General features: G+C 28.5%; 2 protein-coding genes across 2 annotated transcripts; both read left to right on the top strand.

The window, feature by feature from the left end:
* Positions 1–579: 579 nt before the first annotated feature.
* Positions 580–5448, top strand: LOC135960730 (PX domain-containing protein kinase-like protein). The gene is made up of 8 exons (XM_065512096.1): positions 580–859; positions 1341–1626; positions 1692–2121; positions 2192–2370; positions 2442–2681; positions 2753–3048; positions 3111–3303; positions 3870–5448. Exons 1-8 carry the CDS (start codon positions 755–757, stop codon positions 4097–4099), a joined length of 1959 nt encoding a protein of 652 aa, XP_065368168.1. The 5' UTR covers positions 580–754; the 3' UTR covers positions 4100–5448.
* An 8076-nt stretch (positions 5449–13524) lies between these two features.
* On the top strand, positions 13525–20381 carry LOC135962285 (dynein light chain Tctex-type protein 2B). Its single transcript, XM_065514129.1, has 4 exons — positions 13525–13673; positions 14198–14248; positions 14308–14504; positions 20148–20381. Exons 1-4 carry the CDS (start codon positions 13620–13622, stop codon positions 20311–20313), a joined length of 468 nt encoding a protein of 155 aa, XP_065370201.1. The 5' UTR covers positions 13525–13619; the 3' UTR covers positions 20314–20381.
* The last annotated feature ends 181 nt before the right edge of the window (positions 20382–20562 follow it).

The raw sequence follows: 20562 nt of genomic DNA, 5'->3' as shown, positions 1-20562 counted from the left end.
TTGAGCTGAAAGGGCATTTTAGGGACAATGAGAATGATTTCCAATTTTAGTAATTGTATTTATAATTTAAGTATGTTTGGCTATATATTGCCGAATTGCAATAATTAATATATGGTATACTTGACAAGTTCAGACTAAAGTCAATTAACCAAATTGTAATTTCTACCCTACTGATATACAATGGGGGAAATGAAAAAAAGTGGAAATAAATCTGTAACTTTTAAACTTATTGTTCGATTTTAATACAATGTGTCACGAATATGGAGGAGGTGTAGCAGATTTTAAGTTTTGAATTTTTACTTTAAGATCTTAGGAAATATTCGCATTTAAAAATTAAAATTTCAGTTTTTTTTCAAATCTCTCCCGATTTTTTTCAAAAATATACTTTTTAATTTACAACAAATTTATTAGTATTAGGAAAAAATAATTATTTAAAAATCGGTAATAAGTCAAAAGTTTTGTGCGTTGAATCTAATATTCAAATTGTACCCCCCTAGTTCTAACTAGTCGTACATATTTGACTGTCATCAAATGGCAACACCAAAAAAATAACTGTCAACTGAATTAGGTTGAACTATTTTTATTTTGTTCTACGGCGAATAAAATTAATTAGCCTGTAGACATACACATCCATAAAAGATTTTGGAAATATTTGAAAATAAAGAAAATTTTAAAGAAACAAAAAGTATATTTAGAAGATATCATTAAATTTGCTAACTTAAGATTTCATTTAAAATGTATATCTTAAAAATCCATGGCCATATTTGAGAGGCGATTCGATCCACAATTGATTAAAGTTGATGACACACATGAAATTAAGTGTATTATTGAAACGGCACAGGAAATAAATGGACATACGGTAAAATATACAAAATTTATTAACTTGAAAAATAGGTGTACCTTTGAGTGGGGCACAAGATTTTTTATTTAACATACATATGTACATATATATACTCATATGTAGATACAATATACCTGCTATGAACTATGTATTCGAGACATATGTATATACTACATACCTATGTACAAAAAAATATATGATGTACATATGTATATAACATTTCACAATTGGATATAGTATTTGGTTTGTTTAATTAAAAGCAAACAAATTTAAAAAAAAAATATATATAAATTGTAAATTTTATGGAGGTACCAAAGTATATCGTGTGTACATTGTATGTTTTAAAATGTAGTGTGGTGGTGTGTCTCAAAAACACCCCCGGGTGTTATTAGCTTAAAAAATCAATATTTAACAGCGACAATAATCGTATATACATACTTTCATACATATAAAGAATTTATTGATTTATTTTCGTTGTCAATTGCATTCAAAATTTAAGGAGTACCTTTTACGTTTACAACGTGGAATTATAAAAAAACATACTTGGAGAATATTAAGACGATACAATGACTTTGCAGAACTACATAAATATCTTTCCATCTCTGGTCTCGAGCTACCGTTGCCCGGCAAACGATTGTTTGGTAATATGCGCCCAGACTTTATAGCTGAACGAAGACAAGCATTGCAAGTTTACATCAACACAGTACTAATGAATCCTATATTAGCTTCGTCGCTACCGGCGAAACGTTTTGTTGATCCGGACAGTTATTCGCAATCATTTCATGGTACATACATACATACTTTTTCATGTTTTTTATTTATTTAACGTTTACTTTTAAAAATAATTTAGATCAAGCTGTTCAGAATGCTTTATTGTGTTTGCGAAATGAAAGCTCCTGGACGTTAGGTTCAACTATGGGAGCAATTGGTTGGCGGTTAAGAAAACATTACTTCAAGGCTTTGTCAAAGCCGCCAGATTGTAAATCTAGCAATAAGTTGTTAGTAAAAAGTAGTTCACAATCACATAATCAATCTAAACATCATTTCAACTCAAGTGGTGCATCCAGCTCCAGCAATGAACACCAATCTTCCTTGCATTCTGGACAACACCACGAAGTTGATGAGTTGGTTATTGAATGGATGGAATTTGGCCCTGACAAATATGTAGAAGATAAGGAATTGGCAGGAATATTAAAAAGCCTAATAAATCTGCAGCACCCTCACATTGAATCAATTGTTTATGCAGGACACAATGAAAACGGTTGCTTAGTAATTAGAAAGTACTCAAACAAACACCTGAATATTAAACGAATTAACTATAGACCACAATATCCTCCTCTTCTTTATTAGATTTCACAAGCACGGTACTCTTAAGGACATTCTATGTATGGCTACACCCAAACTTCCTTTTCTCAGTAAATATAGCAATCCGAAGGGGCGGACTGCCCTTTCGATGAAACAAGTAGCCACGTATGGTAAACAAATATTAGAAGCACTTATATTTTTGCATTCTAAAGGCTATCCATATGGTAATGCACATTTTTGTGAACGTTAAGCAATTAAGCAATTACATACTAACATTATTTTTTTACATATTAAGGCCACTTGCACTCGGGTAATATAATAATAATAGATGATTGTGTACGACTACTGGATATTGAAAATTTTATACTTGGAGTGCCGTCTTTTTATCGTCCATTTTTTGTGCAACATAGTAAAATACATAAACCGGAAGCAATTGATGTCTATTGCTTCGGTCATGTACTGTTTGAAATGACAATGGGTTATCCATTACAAGAATCAGTCGTTAGACAAATAACAGATTGTCCAGAAAGTTTGAGTAAGTACTTGTTTGTAATATTCACAAAATTAACTTTTAAATAACATACAATAATACGAATATTTCTTTAGAACATCTTCTGGAGAGTATTTTATCCAAAGATGCTTGCAAAACTGGTCTCCCAACTCTAGAACAACTGATAAAACATGAATTTTTCAGTGAACACGCTTTGACTACGGAAATCCAAGAAGCTATGTCATATTTTAAAATTTCTTTAAATGCAAAGGAAATTATTAAACAGGCGGTACAGAAAGCTGAAAATCGTTTGCGAGATGAACAAAAATCTGTTAAAAATCAAAAGCGCATTGTTCGAGTGCAAGAGCTGATGAGTTCGGAAGAAGAAAAACGAAAATCAAAACAAAAAGCGGTACGAAAATCATGAAGATAAAATAATATATGTATATTAAACTAAAGTTACTTTATTTTCAGAAACATGATTATAAGCAATCAAAGCTTAAGCAGCAGAGTTCGTTACAGAATAACAACGGTAAAATTTCATTAGCAACCGCAACAGGTGGCAATTCTGCAACTGAATCATTAGAAGGTACATCTAATCAATTCAGCCGTGTGAATAGTGTGCATCTGGCGAATTTTTCCCAAGAAACTAACATGTCTCTGAAATGTAAGTTCATTCAATTGATCCATTTTTTTGTATATTAAAATTGTCTTGGACAATGAAATGCGATATGCAATTTTTATTCACTTCACCAATGTGGTAAGTGATAATTTCCGCACTTCCATTTGCGACCCCATAAGTTATACAGCCCAATTATGGATATTGGGCTTTGAATTTGAATAGGAAAAATGAGAAAAGGGACAAAAACTCCCGGGGAATTTTTATTCATAATTGTGCTGATATACATTCTGAATCGTTATAGATACCGGAGTAGATATAGCCATGATCATCTGTCTGTTGAAATCACCAAAATTGTTTTTAATATTTATGTATAAAATATACTTTAATACTTTGGTGAAGGGTGTATAAAATTCGGCATTACATACATACTTGTTTTACTTATTCATTTTCACAGAAAATTTATTGCATATTTTGCATTGCCCTGATTATACTGTATACTGACTGTATATGGAGCATTTTCATAGATATCAACAATCTTTTTACGCTAATTTCCAAATGAAATTCAGTTTACGCAAAACTACAAATGCTATTTTTCTTTATATTTTATTTAGCTCCTCCCACAACGCCTTCTGTATATCAAAAAACCAATGAATGTCAAAGTCACCAAAATTCCCAACAGCTGCGACAAACTTCTTCCCTGGCTAGTGTTGATAGACAATCATCGTCACCGAATATTACATCAGACACACAATGTGGCAACGAAGTTGAAAGATCTGCTCTGCTGGAATCTATTTGCAAATTTAATCGTGGCTCATTACGCAAAGTTCGTTCCAATGATTAACACTAAAATGTACTCACACTCTTCTGTATTGGCCCAATAAAAAATCGTAGCCAATACAGTTTGAAAGAATTGGACCAAAAAAGGCTATATAATAGCACAACCCCATTATTTTTAGTTCAAAAAAAAAATCAATTTTTATAAAGCACAAAATAAACAAAAACATATACTAAATCACTGACGTAAAATATAAAACAATATTCGTGTAACTAAATGTTTTTAGATGTAAACATAATTTAATGTATGTCCAGAATATCTATTCTTGTATGTATTATTCTCGCAAATACAAAATATTTAGTTTTAATTTATTTGTGTGTATATATGTATGTATGTGTCAAACTATATTCAAACACAATTATAGACAATGTTAGTATAAATAATAAAAATAATAAAAACAAACAAAATAAATCAGTATTACAATTAAGCAAAACAACGCCATTTATTGCACTTTGTATATCAATGTTTATTTAAAATGTGATTTATTGTATTGTATGAATTTATGTGCATCTACTCTAGCCATTACACAGATTTTATATACATACTTACTTACTTAATTACCTATCATTGAAATCTATCTCCTTAGGCAAAATTCAAAATTCACTATACACATAGTACTCTAAGTTTAAAAAAGCTTTAATACAATTTATACCAATTGTAATTTTTGGATTATGATTTTGTTTTGTTACTATATACTCGTAAATAATTGTATGTATGTATATGTATTTTATTTAAAAAAAAAAGTCACATTTTTTATATTTCAATTCTATTTTATACAACAATTTAAAAGAAAAAAATAACAAACACTTTACATGTTTATTACACATTTACATACCTTAAAAATAAAATACAGTGTGAACTTATACTTACAAACATATGTATATTGAACTAAATTATGTAACATTATATTTGCACACGATCTATTCGTCGTCTATCGTAAAATATCTATATTTTTATGGGAAATTTTATTTCATTTAAAATTAACTAAAAAAAAATCGTCCAGAAAGCAATTTTTATGAAAACCACAATTTTTTTATATTAAATGTTGACGTAAACTCTCAACTGGGCATTAAACCAAAGATTTTTGTTTTTATATATTCTGATACTTCGTAACTCTACCAATGTCTTTCCAACATAAGATAATAATGTCAAATGATTTCTCTATCATACTGATGTTGTTTGGCACGAGATGTGTGTCTACGATATTATTATTTTAATTTTGGAAAACTGCTACAGATTTCTTTAGTATTTTTACCCATATGATATAATTTATTTTAATTTCATTTTTATGTATATTTCCTATGAAAACATTATACTATAATAAAAATATTAAAATAAATATGTGTTACAAAGTATTATGTTATATGTAATTTTTCTGAAAATAAATCTCGTATAGGATAAATTACTAAACTTCAGAATGAAATACAGTAAAAGAAAGTAAGTAAGTAAAATCTATTAATTTCACAAAATTCCGAATTGTTTTGGATTTAATGGGTCGACTGTGGTGGATGGCAACCTAACTTCGGTTGCGTTGCCAAAGGGCAACCACAAATTTCTGGTTCCCTATTTGGCTACAGAAATGATAGCTACCAGTTGCCGTCTGTAATACCATTTAGGCAACTGAAGTTCGGTTGCCATCCATGATCGACCCATAAATACTTTCAAAATAATAAACACTTTAACAAAAAATTATATAAATTATGTCGTATTCCACAAACATGTACACAGAAATAAAATAAATAAATAAAAAAGTTTTTAAAATTAAACAAGAGAGCTATATTCGGCTGTGCCGAATTTTATATACCCTTCACCAAATTAGACTTCAAAATAAAAATTTTAAGTATTTTTAGGTAAACAAAATTTATTTTTTTTTTTCAAAGTTGTTTTTTTCATTTTTTGGAAAACGAATTTTTTCGAATCGTTTTTTTTTTAAATTTTAAATTTTTTTTTTTAGATTTTTTCCATTTTTTTAATATTTAGCGAAAAAAAAATTTGGTGAAAAATATTCGGGTTAAAATTTTATTAACTAACGAATTTTGATTACTTAACGACAAAATTTTGTCGTTAAAAAGTTACAGAATTGCGGTACAGAAATATGGAATTATTAAATATTTTTGGAATTAATAAATTACATGGAATCTGAAGAACCTAGAACGAAATCGATGGGAATATAAACTAAGGAAATGAAACCATTCCAAACAAAATGTGTGACAGACCTGTATATATACTTTATGGGGTCGCAAATGAAAAATGTGGGAATTACAAACGGACTGACAAACTTATATTCTATAAAATGTTCCAAAATGTTCACTAATTAACGACAAAATGTTGTCGTTTAAAAGTTACAGAATAAATAAGTTGTGTAAACGAATTATTCTTTGAATTGTTAAACCCCTTTCACACTAGGCAGAGGTAATGTCGGGTTAAGGAGAAGAAAATTTTGCATGCTGTTTTGTTGTTGGGCAAGAGACTTGCGCAACTAAATTGCCTGGTGTGAAAGCGGTCTTATTTATTATTCAGAAGTATATCTTTGTAATATAAGTTTATTGGCCTCAAGAGGCTTTTTAACCCAGATATGCCGACTGTACTACATGTAGTACATGTAGATCTTGTTTACAGGATACGTCACATTTATTAAAATACCATTTTTTTGTCCACATACTTAGTACTCACCAATACCTCATGGGAGATTGTGTGATCGCATTATTTTTTGCTACTATTTTTGAGTTATTGAATTTTTAATTTGTGATATTTTCATAATACCCATATTCAGTCATTATGGACATACATACATATGTATCTCGTTTGTACGGAAAGTAAAATTTTATACATTTACAAGTGAATAAATACTATATTTTTTTGGAATTTATATATATGAAGAGTAGCTTGATTGTTATATGCATGAATGTTTCATTAGCTATGTTCAATACCTAAAAGTTGTTACTAGTTAGTTATGATAACAATTAGTTATCATATCACTTGTTCAACAATATTGTATTAATTCAAAATTTTTAGAATTTCACGTATTCCGATTACTCTTTGAGACCATTTTCGTGGTAGTGTAGTGACTACCTTTATATCAACAAACAGTTATTATTTTGAGTTAATACAAAAGTTTAAATATAAACCATAGAGAACATAGAGCGGAAACTCGAAAAAAACTCAAACAAAAAAATTACTCAAAAAACTTACACATACGAGTGTTGTTTTTGTTTTCACATAGTTTTTTTTACTAATACATTCTTACCACTTAGGTTTTTGACAACTGAGTTAGGTCTTTGACAGGAGAGTTTCCGCTCTGTGTTTTCTCTATGATATAAACATCGTATATTTTCATAAAAAAGGTATTATTTTGATTTGAGTCTTTATTCAAGTTAAAAATAAAAGAATTGTTTTATTTAAATTTGGATGTATTTTGTGTTGATACCGTTTATACCCTATACCACCAAAGCACAGTGGTTTAGAAACTTTTTTTTTGGAAATAATTCGGTATCTCGGGAACTATTGGAGATATTATTACAAAATTTCACATGGTTAGCTTCCTAGTCGTAATACGGGCCAGTTTGTGCCCCCTCAGAGTTGGTCTCAAAATTTTTAAAAAATCCCCAAAAATTCATTTATGATCCGAATGAGCTGAAATTTAAAATATAAATAGTCCTTGAGAAGATCTACAAAAAATACGCTTACATGTGTAGGTTATCTCCTTCAGTTGAAGAGATATTTAGGTTTATTTTTTTTTTAAATTTTGCTCGATTTTTGTTTGTTTTTTAGATATGGCGGCCCTACGGAGGGCCGCTATATTGGCAATAAAATTCTAAATAAAATAAAAAAACTTGGTAACAGTTATCTCGTCCGTGTAAAAAGTTACACGCATCCAAAGTTGGAACATGTAAAATGGGCCTAATTTTTTACGATTTTTCCTAAAAAAGTCCCTATATTTTTTCTTTTGTAGAAACAAATTTTCTTTGGGACTATATACAATTTTTATATGTTCCGGAAAGAAAACTTAATGCAAAAGCATGTAAAGTAAAATTGGGCTCACTTAAGCGGACACAGTATCCCCCAGACCTATCCAAACTTGGACAATTTTAAAAAAAATATTTTGGTTTCAGTAAAAAATTCTAAAAAGGCAAAGCACCGATCCTCGAAAAAGTTCCGTATTTGTATAACCCTATATGTTGTTTAAATACTTAGAAAGTTGTTTTACTATCACAAGGTAAATAGCGTCACAGTAGGCACTTTTCTAAAAAAACTCAGTTTTTGGAACACATTTTCCCCGTTTTAGGAATTTCGGTATTTGAAAATAAAAAATGTCAAAAATTATAATGTCATTAATTTAAGGACATTTGGATCTAAATTAGTTCCCAATTTTGTTATGATATCTTTAACCATTAAAATTTTACATTAAATCAAATTTTATATTTTTATTCGTGGAAAATTCTTAATAATTAAGAATAACATGTGACTACTCTCTATTTTTGCATTTTTTTACATCATCATTGAGAACGAAAACACAAACGGCCACATTCAGCATTACATGTGGCCATCGAAGTGGTATATTTTAGAGGATTTTATTTTTCTTGAATTTATTTTCAAAAACTTAGGACAAATAGCTGACTATTGCTTATTACTGAATATGCTGGTGAAATGTAGAGCAAGTGATAACCATTTAACTACCACTTTAGCAGCCACAGCGAACTAGTTTGTTATTCAAGTAGTAATATAGCTATTGCAAGGTTTCCAATTGGCACTTTTCAAACTGCTGGGACGTCAAACAAATTTGTGCTAAAAAAAAGTGGTTACGCTTTTTTGAGCAAATATCTACCATGTGTGACCCTACCTTTAGTCATTGTCATGTTAATTTATTTCCATTCCGTTGTTGTGGATTTTATGAGACTGTTTTGACTGTGTTATGTTTGTGAATTCATGAAGTGTTGTTTAGTAAGCTGTCGTGGTGTTTGGAGTTACATTTAGTGTTTGATTTACGTGTTGCGTAAACAGGGGTTTTTTCTTATCCATGTAACTTATTACCTATTGTTCTTAGCAAAATGTGTTCCAAATAGTATAGATAGCTATTTCTTCGATCTTTCGAAAAAAAATATTTAAAAAAAAAAATAAAAAATTTTTAATATTTTTTTTCCGAAATCAAAAACTTTTTTGACTTTTTTTTAAAATACGCTATTTTTTTTTTTTTTTTCTTAAAATAAAGTTTAGATATTTTCCTTGAACACCTACTTGGTCGCTTAGTGGGATGCGAGTGGGATATCTATCAAAATAAATATTTTGTAACTCAAAACATAAAATTTTTGACTTTTTTTGCAAAATCAAAAACTTTGTTGACTTTTTTTTTCAAAATGGACCCTTTTTTAATCTTTTTTTTTAGGTCAAACAAAAGCTTAGATATTATCCTTGAAGACCCTTTTGGTCGCTTAGTGGGATGCGAGTGGGATATCTATCAAAATAAATATTTTTTAACTCAAGACTTACAATTTTTGACTTTTTTTTTTGCAAATACGATTTTTTTTCCAAATGGTCCCTTTTTTTAAAATTTTTTTTGTAGTCAAAAGAAAGCTTAGGTCCATTCCTTTAAGATATTTTTAGTCCCTTAGTGGGATGCGAGTAGGATATCTATCAAAATAAATATTTTGTAACGCAAGACATACAATTTTTTAATTTTTTTTTGCAAAATCAAAATTTTTTTCCAATATGGGCCCTTTTTTAATTTTTTTTTTTGCTCAAAAGAAAGCCTAGGTCCATTCCTTTAAGATATTTTTAGTCCCTTAGTGGGATGCGAGTGGGATATCTATCAAAATAAATGTTTTAACACAAAAATTGTATGTCTTGAGTTACAAAACATTTATTTTGATATATATCCCACTCGCATCCCACTAAGCGATCAAAACCATCTTAAAGGAATAGGCCTAAGCTTTCTTTATAGCAAAAAAAAAAATTACAAAAAGGGCCCATTTTAAAAAAAAGTCAAAAAAGTTTTTGATTTTGCCAAAAAATCAAAAATTGTATATCTTGAGTTACAAAATATTTATTTTGATAGATATCCCACTCGTATCCCACTAAGGGACCTAAAATATCTTAAAGGAATGGACCTAAGCTTTCTTTTGACTAAAAAAAATTTTTTAAAAAAGGGCCCATTTTGAAAAAAAATTCGAATTTGCAAAAAAAAAGTCAATAATTGAATGTCTTGAGTTACAACATTTTTATTTTAATAGATATCCTACTCACATCTTCCTAAGTGACAAAATAGGTCTTAAAGGAAAAGACCTAAGCTTTCTTTTGAGCAAAAAAAAATTTAAAAAAAAAGTCCCATATTGGAAAAAAATTTCGATTTTGCAAAAAAAAATTAAAAAATTGTATGTCTTGCGTTACAAAATATTTATTTTGATAGATATCCCACTAAGGGACTAAAAATATCTTAAAGGAATGGACCTAGGCTTTCTTTTGAGCAAAAAAAAAAAATTAAAAAAGGGCCCATATTGGAAAAAAATTTTGATTTTGCAAAAAAAAATTAAAAAATTGTATGTCTTGCGTTACAAAATATTTATTTTGATAGATATCCTACTCGCATCCCACTAAGGGACTAAAAATATCTTAAAGGAATGGACCTAAGCTTTCTTTTGACTACAAAAAAAAATTTTAAAAAAAGGGCCCATTTGGAAAAAAAATCGTATTTGCAAAAAAAAAAGTCAAAAATTGTAAGTCTTGAGTTAAAGAATATTTATTTTGATAGATATCCCACTCGCATCCCACTAAGCGACCAAAAGGGTCTTCAAGGATAATATCTAAGCTTTTGTTTGACCTAAGAAAAAAGATTAAAAAAGGGTCCATTTTGAAAAAAAAAAGTCAACAAAGTTTTTGATTTTGCAAAAAAAGTCAAAAATTTTATGTTTTGAGTTACAAAATATTTATTTTGATAGATATCCCACTCGCATCCCACTAAGCGACCAAGTAGGTGTTCAAGGAAAATATCTAAACTTTATTTTAAGAAAAAAAAAAAAAAAAAAAAATAGCGTATTTTAAAAAAAAGTCAAAAAAGTTTTTGATTTCGGAAAAAAAATATTAAAAATTTTTTATTTTTTTTTTTAAATATTTTTTTTCGAAAGATCGAAGAAATAGCTATCTATACTATTTGGAACACATTTTGCTAAGAACAATAGGTAATAAGTTACATGGATAAGAAAAAACCCCTGTTTGACCAAATTGTCAAAATTTTACCCCCTATAACTCAGAGAGTTCTCGACCGATGTTGTTGAAAAATTGTGTCTGAGTTACTATCCAATAGAGCTAACCTTGGTGCAAATTTCATCCCGATCGGAAGACATCGATTTCAAAAGTTGGTTCACTTGTAGGGTATTCGAATTATTCGATTTTTCTCTTGTTCGAATAAAACGAATAATTCGAATAAGAGATTTTAACTTGTTCGAATAATTCGATCACACGTTTAAAATTAATCGAATTATTCGAATAATTTAATTTTTTTAAAAAAGTAAAGAATGAAGTTTTGATGTCGGTTTTTTAATATTTTATTGTTAAAGAAAAACAAAAAATAACGTTATAGTTAACAATTCAATTATCAAGTATTGATAATGTTAAAAAACATTCGAAAACAAAGTCCATCATTAAATTTTCAACAGAAATATTCTGATCAGATTAACTCCAGAACAATCTACGTAAAAATTGACTAGCAATAGTTTTCGATTTGGAGATATGCTTTATACAATATAAACGTATTAAGTACTTTTCTATGTCATTCATTAATTCGGGTTTTAAATTGAGTAACTAATTCTTTAGTAAATTAATTATTCACTTTTTCTAAATTATTTATAACAAATTGTATTATACATCAAGCTCTATCAACGTTGCCGAATCTTTGCTTAATAAACTGGTCTTGGGGAATTACACAATAATTTCATATCATTAAGTTTCATATCATTGTCAGTGAACGTGGCTAATTTGAAGTCAGGCAGTGCATGATTGACGCATTTACAAATACGCAAAAAGTTTATTACCATGTTATACAAAGATGTTCAAAATCATGTATAAGACGAACTTCATGCTTTTCTTGCAACAAAACGTTAGTTTGCAATATTTGTGTTTATCATTCGATTTATTAAATATTGTGCAACACTTACGTACGCGGTTAATAATATCACTTATATACATATATTTTAAGATCATGGCCTTCATCTATTTCAATGTAATCATTATAAATGTCATCCTCAATATCACTTTCGATGACCGTTTCAAAATCACATTCTCACATTCAACTCTACTTTAATCCAAGTTAATATTTTGACTATTAATTGCGATTCTTCTAATATTTCGCCAGCTAAATAACGAATAATTTATTCCGTACCTTTTATTTTCATTGGTTCAAGACCTAAGTTAAAAATTTTGAAAGATATGTTTTTAGAATTGTAACTTGCAGTAATATTTATATATTTATAGAAGGAGCAATCGGAACACTCATCTACTGTGATCGAAAGTCCCTTTGTCTTTAATTATTTGTCGAATTTCAGAAACAATACCATTTTTGTGAGTCATTATTAATTATTTGAATTTGAAATTATGAAAAATTTTAAGCAATTTAACAAATTTAAAAATAATGAACATTTATTCGTTTTATTCGATTATTCTACATAGAATTGTTCGAATTATTCGTTATTCGAAAATGGCCATTTTTAAATTGTTCGAATAATTATTCGTAAGAAATTATTCGATTAATCGAACGATCATTAGTCGAATGAATACCCTATTCACTTGACATGAAATCCCCCATACATATATTTGGCCCTTATATGCTTATGCTTTCTCTTTTATTTGGTTGATTATTTCTGTTACACATATACTTATCAAATTTCTTTTTTCCTAGTGGATACTAGTTTTTCTTATCAAGTTGCTAATGAACTGACATCAATTAAAGAATCATTATCTAATAATGATGTTTTATAATGTAATATGTTGGAGTTTAAGTTTTATTTATAATATTTATTTAATTTATATCATAATTATTTAATTTATTTTATATTTAAATTTTTTAATGTAAACTATTTGTTTAAGTAGAAATTTATAACCGGTTATGGCCAATAGGCTAGGTTGTTGAAAATAAATAATAATAATAAAATAATGCAAAAAAAAAATATCAAGAATTTTCAGAAAAATGGTAAAAACTCAAAAAATAGATTTATTTTGCAATAATTGAAAAATTTTAAAGAAAAACAATGAATGGAATTTGCTTACTATAATGTATTCGGATTTTCAAATTCTCTAATAATGTAACCACAAACAGGTTTTTGTGTCTCCTGAACACTTAAAAGTTTTTGAGTTAATACAGTATTGTTGGACGAGTGCGAAATTTAACACTTTTGTTCTGTGAGTCGGTCTAACGTAGTGCTTCAAAATGTTTGCGGGGCTATAATAACAATTTGTCAGTAAATATAAAATTAACTATTTTAACAAATATTAAATTTAAACAATTCTAAATATCAAACATTTTTTTTAATTAACGGCAATGTCGGAAGCAAATGCGGAGAATCCAATTATAGCTCCTACAAATACCAACGAGGTATGTACTTACACACATACATATGTACGTATGTATACATATATGTACATATATATTTACTATTCGAACATGTCAGCAGTTCCGTTACCAATATTGGGCTTACAGATATGTACATACATATGTATGTAGTATATGTACATATAAAAGTACATATATACAACTAACTGCTTCGTCTTATCCGTAAAGTACCACAGGAACCTATAAAAACATAATTTCTTAATGACTAGTCCGTTATTGAGTTGAGCAGTTAATATATTAAATCTATTTGAATTTAAATAACAGAGCAACTCCATTGACCACTGGCATTTGCATTGAAAAAATGTGAAAAATCATACATACTAGTTTCTATAGAATCCTTAAAATATTGATTTAACAAAGTAAAACTATTTGTGTTATGCAAGGAATATAAATATGTATATAAATATTGTTTGCCATTCTATGTGCTTCATATTCATAGCTTAAGGAAGACAACGAAATTATTTTAATTAAAATATTATAGCGGCTAATTAATTTTGTGTTTACAGAAAAGACGAAATTCCCAACTAGCAAAATTCACTGTATCCGCATCACCTAAGGTATGTTATTCATAGGTATATAACTTTGAAACTCTGCCTTGTTAATGAAATATTTTCAGCCTGTTATGCGCTTCATGCCCACTTATCGTATGAAATCAATTAGTCCTTTCAACAAGGAAGTATGTGAAAAAATCATTAAAACGGTTATGGACAACACATTTGGAGAATTTACTTATACTCCAAAATCGACATTAGAATTATGTGCTGAAGTAAGCGAAGAAATAAAAAACCGTATTAAAGCTCAAAACTATGATCGGTAAGGAAATTAAACAAATAATAACACAGTGATACAAAAGTTAACAAAATATATATTTCGTTGAAGTCTATAGAGTACGAAAATACTTATAGTTTCACTTTGTTTTAGTGAAGAATACCGCTATTCTTAAAGTTACAACTTCAAAACATCATTTATATGTCCTTTCAAAACTATACTGACGGTTAAAATTATTTTGTATGAAAACTGTCAGTATAACTATTAGTTAACACATAAAGAGACTTCGTGTTAATGGGGATAACTGTTTTGGAAAGCTACTTTAGTATGCTTTTTCACTGAATGGATTAATTAAATCCAAGGACAAATCCAACTGATTTTGGTTGAAATCGGTCAATGATTTCGCCTGGCCCACATACAAATTCCCCTCGGAATTGCACTTATATACTCATAATAGTGTTAACTATGCAACAATCATGATAAAATTTAGCAAGAATCAGTTTTCTGTACTCAGTAATCATGCTGTAAAGTTTGGAGAAAATCGGACCCTAACCTTTAAAATGCTGTTCTTTTTCTTTCTGTTGTTGTTGAATATAGAGATTTAAAATTTTATTGTGGTACCTTGAAAAACCTTATCCTTTTTCTTTTTAACTTTTGAACGTATTGTTCCAAAATAACTATTTTAAGACATGGCAGAATCAACCAGGTTAATTATTAGGGAGAGTTGTCAATAATTACCCCTACAACGTCAAACTATAGATGTTATCACTTTATGTTTTAAGATATTTTTTATTTGGAATATTGAATCTTTCAAATTAAAAAAAAAGGTTTTCATTTGATTTGGGCGCGTTTTTTGAAATTTTAAGATATTTTTGATTTGGAGTATTGAATCTTTCAAATAAAAAAAATAATGTAAAAAATTAAAAAAGCAATAAAAACGCATTTAATTTTCTTCACAATATGATGCACAATTTTGTTGTCTATAGAGCTGCATTTTTTTTATTTTGAGAACCGAAATACATATATATAGTAGAATCGTTTTAAAAATTTATCATAACCGAGGTGACCCACTTTGAGATCCCCTGCCCGCGCCCCTGGTTGATCCATTTCCAAACTTAAAACATGAACTCGACAAGACTTCCTTTTTGTGTATGTCAAATTTAATTTACATAAATTGGACAAAGCGTTTAGAAGTAACAGATTTGTTTCCCTCTATTAATTTTTCTATACCACTGTTCGGCCGTCTTCCAAACTGTTAAAATTTCAACAATGTTGTGATATTCATAGTCATGGTGCATCAATACGCTGACATGTACCGTTGTTTTTATTCAAATATTATAATGAACATTATTTAGGGGTTATTTAGATAAGAAATTGCATTGAAAATAAAGAAAATACGAAAGTTTGAAAATTGCTATGATTTATTATCCCAGGGTTAAATTTATATTTGCATATTTTGCCAGGTGTTCTGGTTAAATGCGATAAAGTGCGATTTTCAAAAAGTATCTCCTTTTTGAAATGTAAAACATATGCATATCTTTTAAATAAAGAAAACAATAAACTTTATTTTGCAATTGTAACTTCAAGAATATCATTATTTCACTATATTTGCTAAAGAAAAATACTAAACGAATTGATCTAGAGAAACTGTAAGTATTTCCGAAGAATTGTTGTAAATAATCGTTTTTACAATACAGTAGTTTTGACTTACCTGCCTTTCACTTAAGAGCAGTTTGCATATAAGTGCACAAAACTTGTGTTTTGTATATTTATTTACCAAACTCCATATAAATTCGTTAATTTAAGTGCATTGTTCATACCTGCACATTTAAGATAAGTGCATAATACTTTTGGAAGCTATAACTGGTTTTCATGAAAAAAAATTAATTTAGCTGTCTAATACAAAATTAAATCAAAACAAATAAGAAAAATACGATTTTGAATGAAAAAATATGTTGTACACTTCTTAATAATTTTAAAAGTAGCTAAAATATCAATTTGACGTTATTTTTAGACGGAAAAATCACAAAGCTTCGTGTAAATTATTTGCCGTTAGCTGCTTTTTTGGGCAGTAAACTGTAAATGCACTTACCAGTATCAATGAGCAGGTAAGTGCATTGAGGTTAACTGCATTTTTAACTTACCTGCACAAAATATCGTGCAGAGTTGATTGTACAGGTAAGTCAAAATTACTGTACAAACTTTTTTTTTGTAAAAAAGTTCATATAGGACAAATAAATATATCGCAAGCGCCACATTTTGGTCCGACGCCAAACAAAAATATAATTAAAATTTAAAAAAAAAAACAAGTAAGAGTGCTATATTCGGCTATGCCGAATCTTATTTACCCTTCACCTTTGTTGTGGATGCATTATTATTTTTATAATTAGTATTTACATACATATGTATGTACATTGCCCACTTTCAGCGTACAGCATCCTAAATTTATCAAGAACACAAAAAACAACAACAACGCCAACGCCAAACGAAACAAAACACCAAAAGAAAAAACAAAATACGCAAGCCAATGAAACCAACACACATCCAAACATACGTTTAATTGTATAAAAAACAACAACGCCAAAAGAAACAAAACACAAAAGAAAAACAAAATACGCAAAGCATGCACATCCAAACATACGATTTGTTGCTTTTTTGTCAAAAAAAACCAACACACAACCAAACAAACGTTTAGTTGTATAAAAAACAACAACAACGCCAAAAGAAACAAAATACGCAAAGCATGCACATCCAAAAACATACGTTTTGTTGCTTTTTTGTCAAAGCATGCAATACATTGTGTTTTTTGATGAAATTTTCAGAGGTTGTCTCGGATTTTTGCTCATATCTCCGTTATTTATGGACGGATTTTGCTGATTTTAAATAGCAAAATTCTCGAAAGTATGTCTGACAGAATTGTTGAAGATTTGGATCCCGGAGATATCTGGGGCCTTCAGAAAATTGATTTCAACAGACAGACGATTGATTTCAACAGACAGACGGACATGGCTTAATCGACTCCGCTATCTATAAGGATCCAGAATATATATACTTCATAGGGTCGGAAATGAAAAATGTAAAAATTACAAACGGAATTACAAACTTATATATACCCTTCTCACGAAGGTGAAGGGTATAATAAAAAAGAACAGTGTTAATTCTGTTCTGAAAAATAATAAATATCTCTCTTTTAAAATACGTACAAACGTAAGTATTCAGAAAATTAAATTTGGGACCACCCAATAATATTTTGAATTTGAAAAGTGTTAATACTCAGTATTGCCGTCTATAAATACCTTTACTACTATATCGCACTTGATCAACAAGAGGGTATTAACTCAAAATTTTAAAATTTTCAGTAGAGGATTAAAACTGTTTGTGGTTATATTTTAAGAGAATTTGAAAATCTGAATACATCATAGTATGTAAATTCCATTTAAAAATATAATTACATTGTTTTTTCTTTTAAATTTATCCAATTATTGCAAAAAAAATCTGTTTTTTGAGTTAATACCATTTTTCTGAAAAAATGTGAACAATTTTATTATAAAAAGAGTCACATTTCGAATTAAAATCATAAAGTAAAACAAATTTTATCAACAAAACAGTATCAACTCAAAATACAACCAAATATAAAAAAAACAATTTGATTATTTTTAACTGGAATAAAGGCTCAACTCAAAATAATACCTTTTTGATGAAAATATACTATGCATTTCTATTTCAACTTTTGTATTAACTCAAAATAATACCTTTTTGTTGTATAAAAGTAGTCACTACATTATCACGAAAATGGTCTTAAATGTTGTTTTCGAGATGAAAGAGTAATCGGAATACGTAGAAATTTTCACAGTAGATAGATATTGATGTTGTTAGTTGATTTCTTGAAAAAAGTGAAATTTTCAAAATTTTGAGTTAATACCCTCTTGTTGATCAAGTGCGATATGTACTATTTAAAATATTGTGAAAAATATAAAATTTATTTTATTAATTTTTATACCCTTCACCCTTCGTGAGAAGTTTGTCATTCCGTTTGTAATTTCCACAATATAATTTTCCGACCCTATACAGTATATATATTCTGGATCCTTATAGATAGCGGAGTCGATTAAGCCATGTCCGTCTTTCCGAAGCCCCCTAATAATTTACATACACGATCCATACATCAATATCTCCGGAAATCTTCCGGCTCGGTTGCTATTTAAAATCGAGAAAATCGGTCCACAAATGGCTGAGATATATTTACCTATATCTGGATTACTAAGTCATTAATATAGACAATATGGATATCTAATGATAGATATTTCAAAGACCTTTGCAACGACGTACATACAATGGTGGCCAGCTATTTAAGACAAATACCTGAATTTTAAGTGCGATAGAATCAAAACAAAAGGACCTAAAAGGTATGAAATTATTAATATTTCTATTTTCTCAAAAATGTTTGAAAAACATATATGGACAAAGATATGTGGAAATACGTTGACCCACCTAAGCGAACATTCGCTGTTAATAACATGATATGACCGAAACTAATGGAACTAAAAATACGAAATTTGGTCCGATTATTTTATAATAATAAAAATATAATGATATAAATGTTAGAAAATATGTTTATTTAACCCTGGAAGGTTACTCTTCATTTTAGTACATTAAGGTTACTCTTCGTCGAATCGACGAACTATTTTTAAAAAACGTTCTAACGGAACAATTTTTAAATTAAAAAACAAACAAAAAATATTTTTAGTTAAGCATTTTATTAAAAAATAAAAAAAATAATGTAATATATAAATAAAAGTTATTTTTCTCTCTTAAAATTCGATACGAAGTTGGACCTACAATGGGTCAAAATCGGAAAAAAATATTGTTTAACCCGAATTTTTTTTCACCAAAAGTTTTTTCGCTAAAAAAAAAATAAATTTTAAAAAAAAATGTTTTCCAAAAAATTAAAAAAAACAAATTTGGAAGAAAAAAATAAATTTTGTTTACCTAAAAATATTTAAAATTTTTATTTTGAAGTATAATTTGGTGAAGGGTTAGGAAGGATTAGGCACAATAAACCGCAGATATACCAAAAATAAATTTTCAGTCGTAGAATGCATTTTCGTTACAAATTATATAATATACCTATATTTTTTATACCCTACACCACCATAGTGGGGATGGTATATTGGGTTAGTGCTGATGTTTGTAACGTGCAAAAATATTGTCCTAATACCCACTTTAAAGTTTACCAATCTGCTCAGGATCACTTTCTCTTTCTGAATCGATGTCCGTTCGTCTGTCCATGAAAACCTTCGCAATTTTAAAGATAATGGTTAGAGTCGGTCCATTATTTCTCCTAGCCCCTATACTACAGAGCTCTCATAAATATCTTAATTATAAACATATCCAAACCAAATTCAGAACAAATATGTTTCGTATAAGCTAAACTACCAACTTTAGTACCGATCGATCCACAATGTTCCATAGTTGCCATATAAACACCATTCTCGAAAATTTTATTAAGTTGTTGCTACAATGCTATATTTTTTACCATTTCTTGGATTCATTCGTTTTAAAATATGTATTGACTTTGATAATTTTTTAAAATTATATGGATTCTTATTATTTTATAATACAAATGCTTACCAATTAACATCAGCATACTATGAATAATTTCGACTTTTTTTATACATTGTTTTGCAGATACCGTTATATTGTAGTTGTCAGCATTGGAGAGAAACTAATGCAGGGTTTTCATTCTCTCGTCAACTTTCTGTGGGATGCAGATAATGATGGTTATTTATCTTATACAGTAGACACGCCAAAATTTTTTGCAATTGCGACACTTTATTACATCTATTATGATTGATACTTAAATGTACATACATATGTATGTATGTGATTAACTCAATAAAACAATATTCTAAAACACACCACATTTTATGTAAAATGTATCTTGTCTATTTTCTGTTCAACACTTTGTGTTTTTTTTATATATATGAATGCAGGTATGTATATTACTTTATATGTATATATGATTAAAATATTTATTATATTGAAATTTTTTGAAATTTAATTAAAAGTGTTACAATTTAAGCTTGATTGCATTGATCATTGC

This window comes from Calliphora vicina, chromosome 5 (genome assembly GCF_958450345.1).
Source record: "Calliphora vicina chromosome 5, idCalVici1.1, whole genome shotgun sequence".
In the NCBI taxonomy this organism is placed as follows: Eukaryota; Metazoa; Arthropoda; class Insecta; order Diptera; family Calliphoridae; genus Calliphora; species Calliphora vicina.
This window is presented reverse-complemented; position numbering and strand designations above follow the sequence as displayed.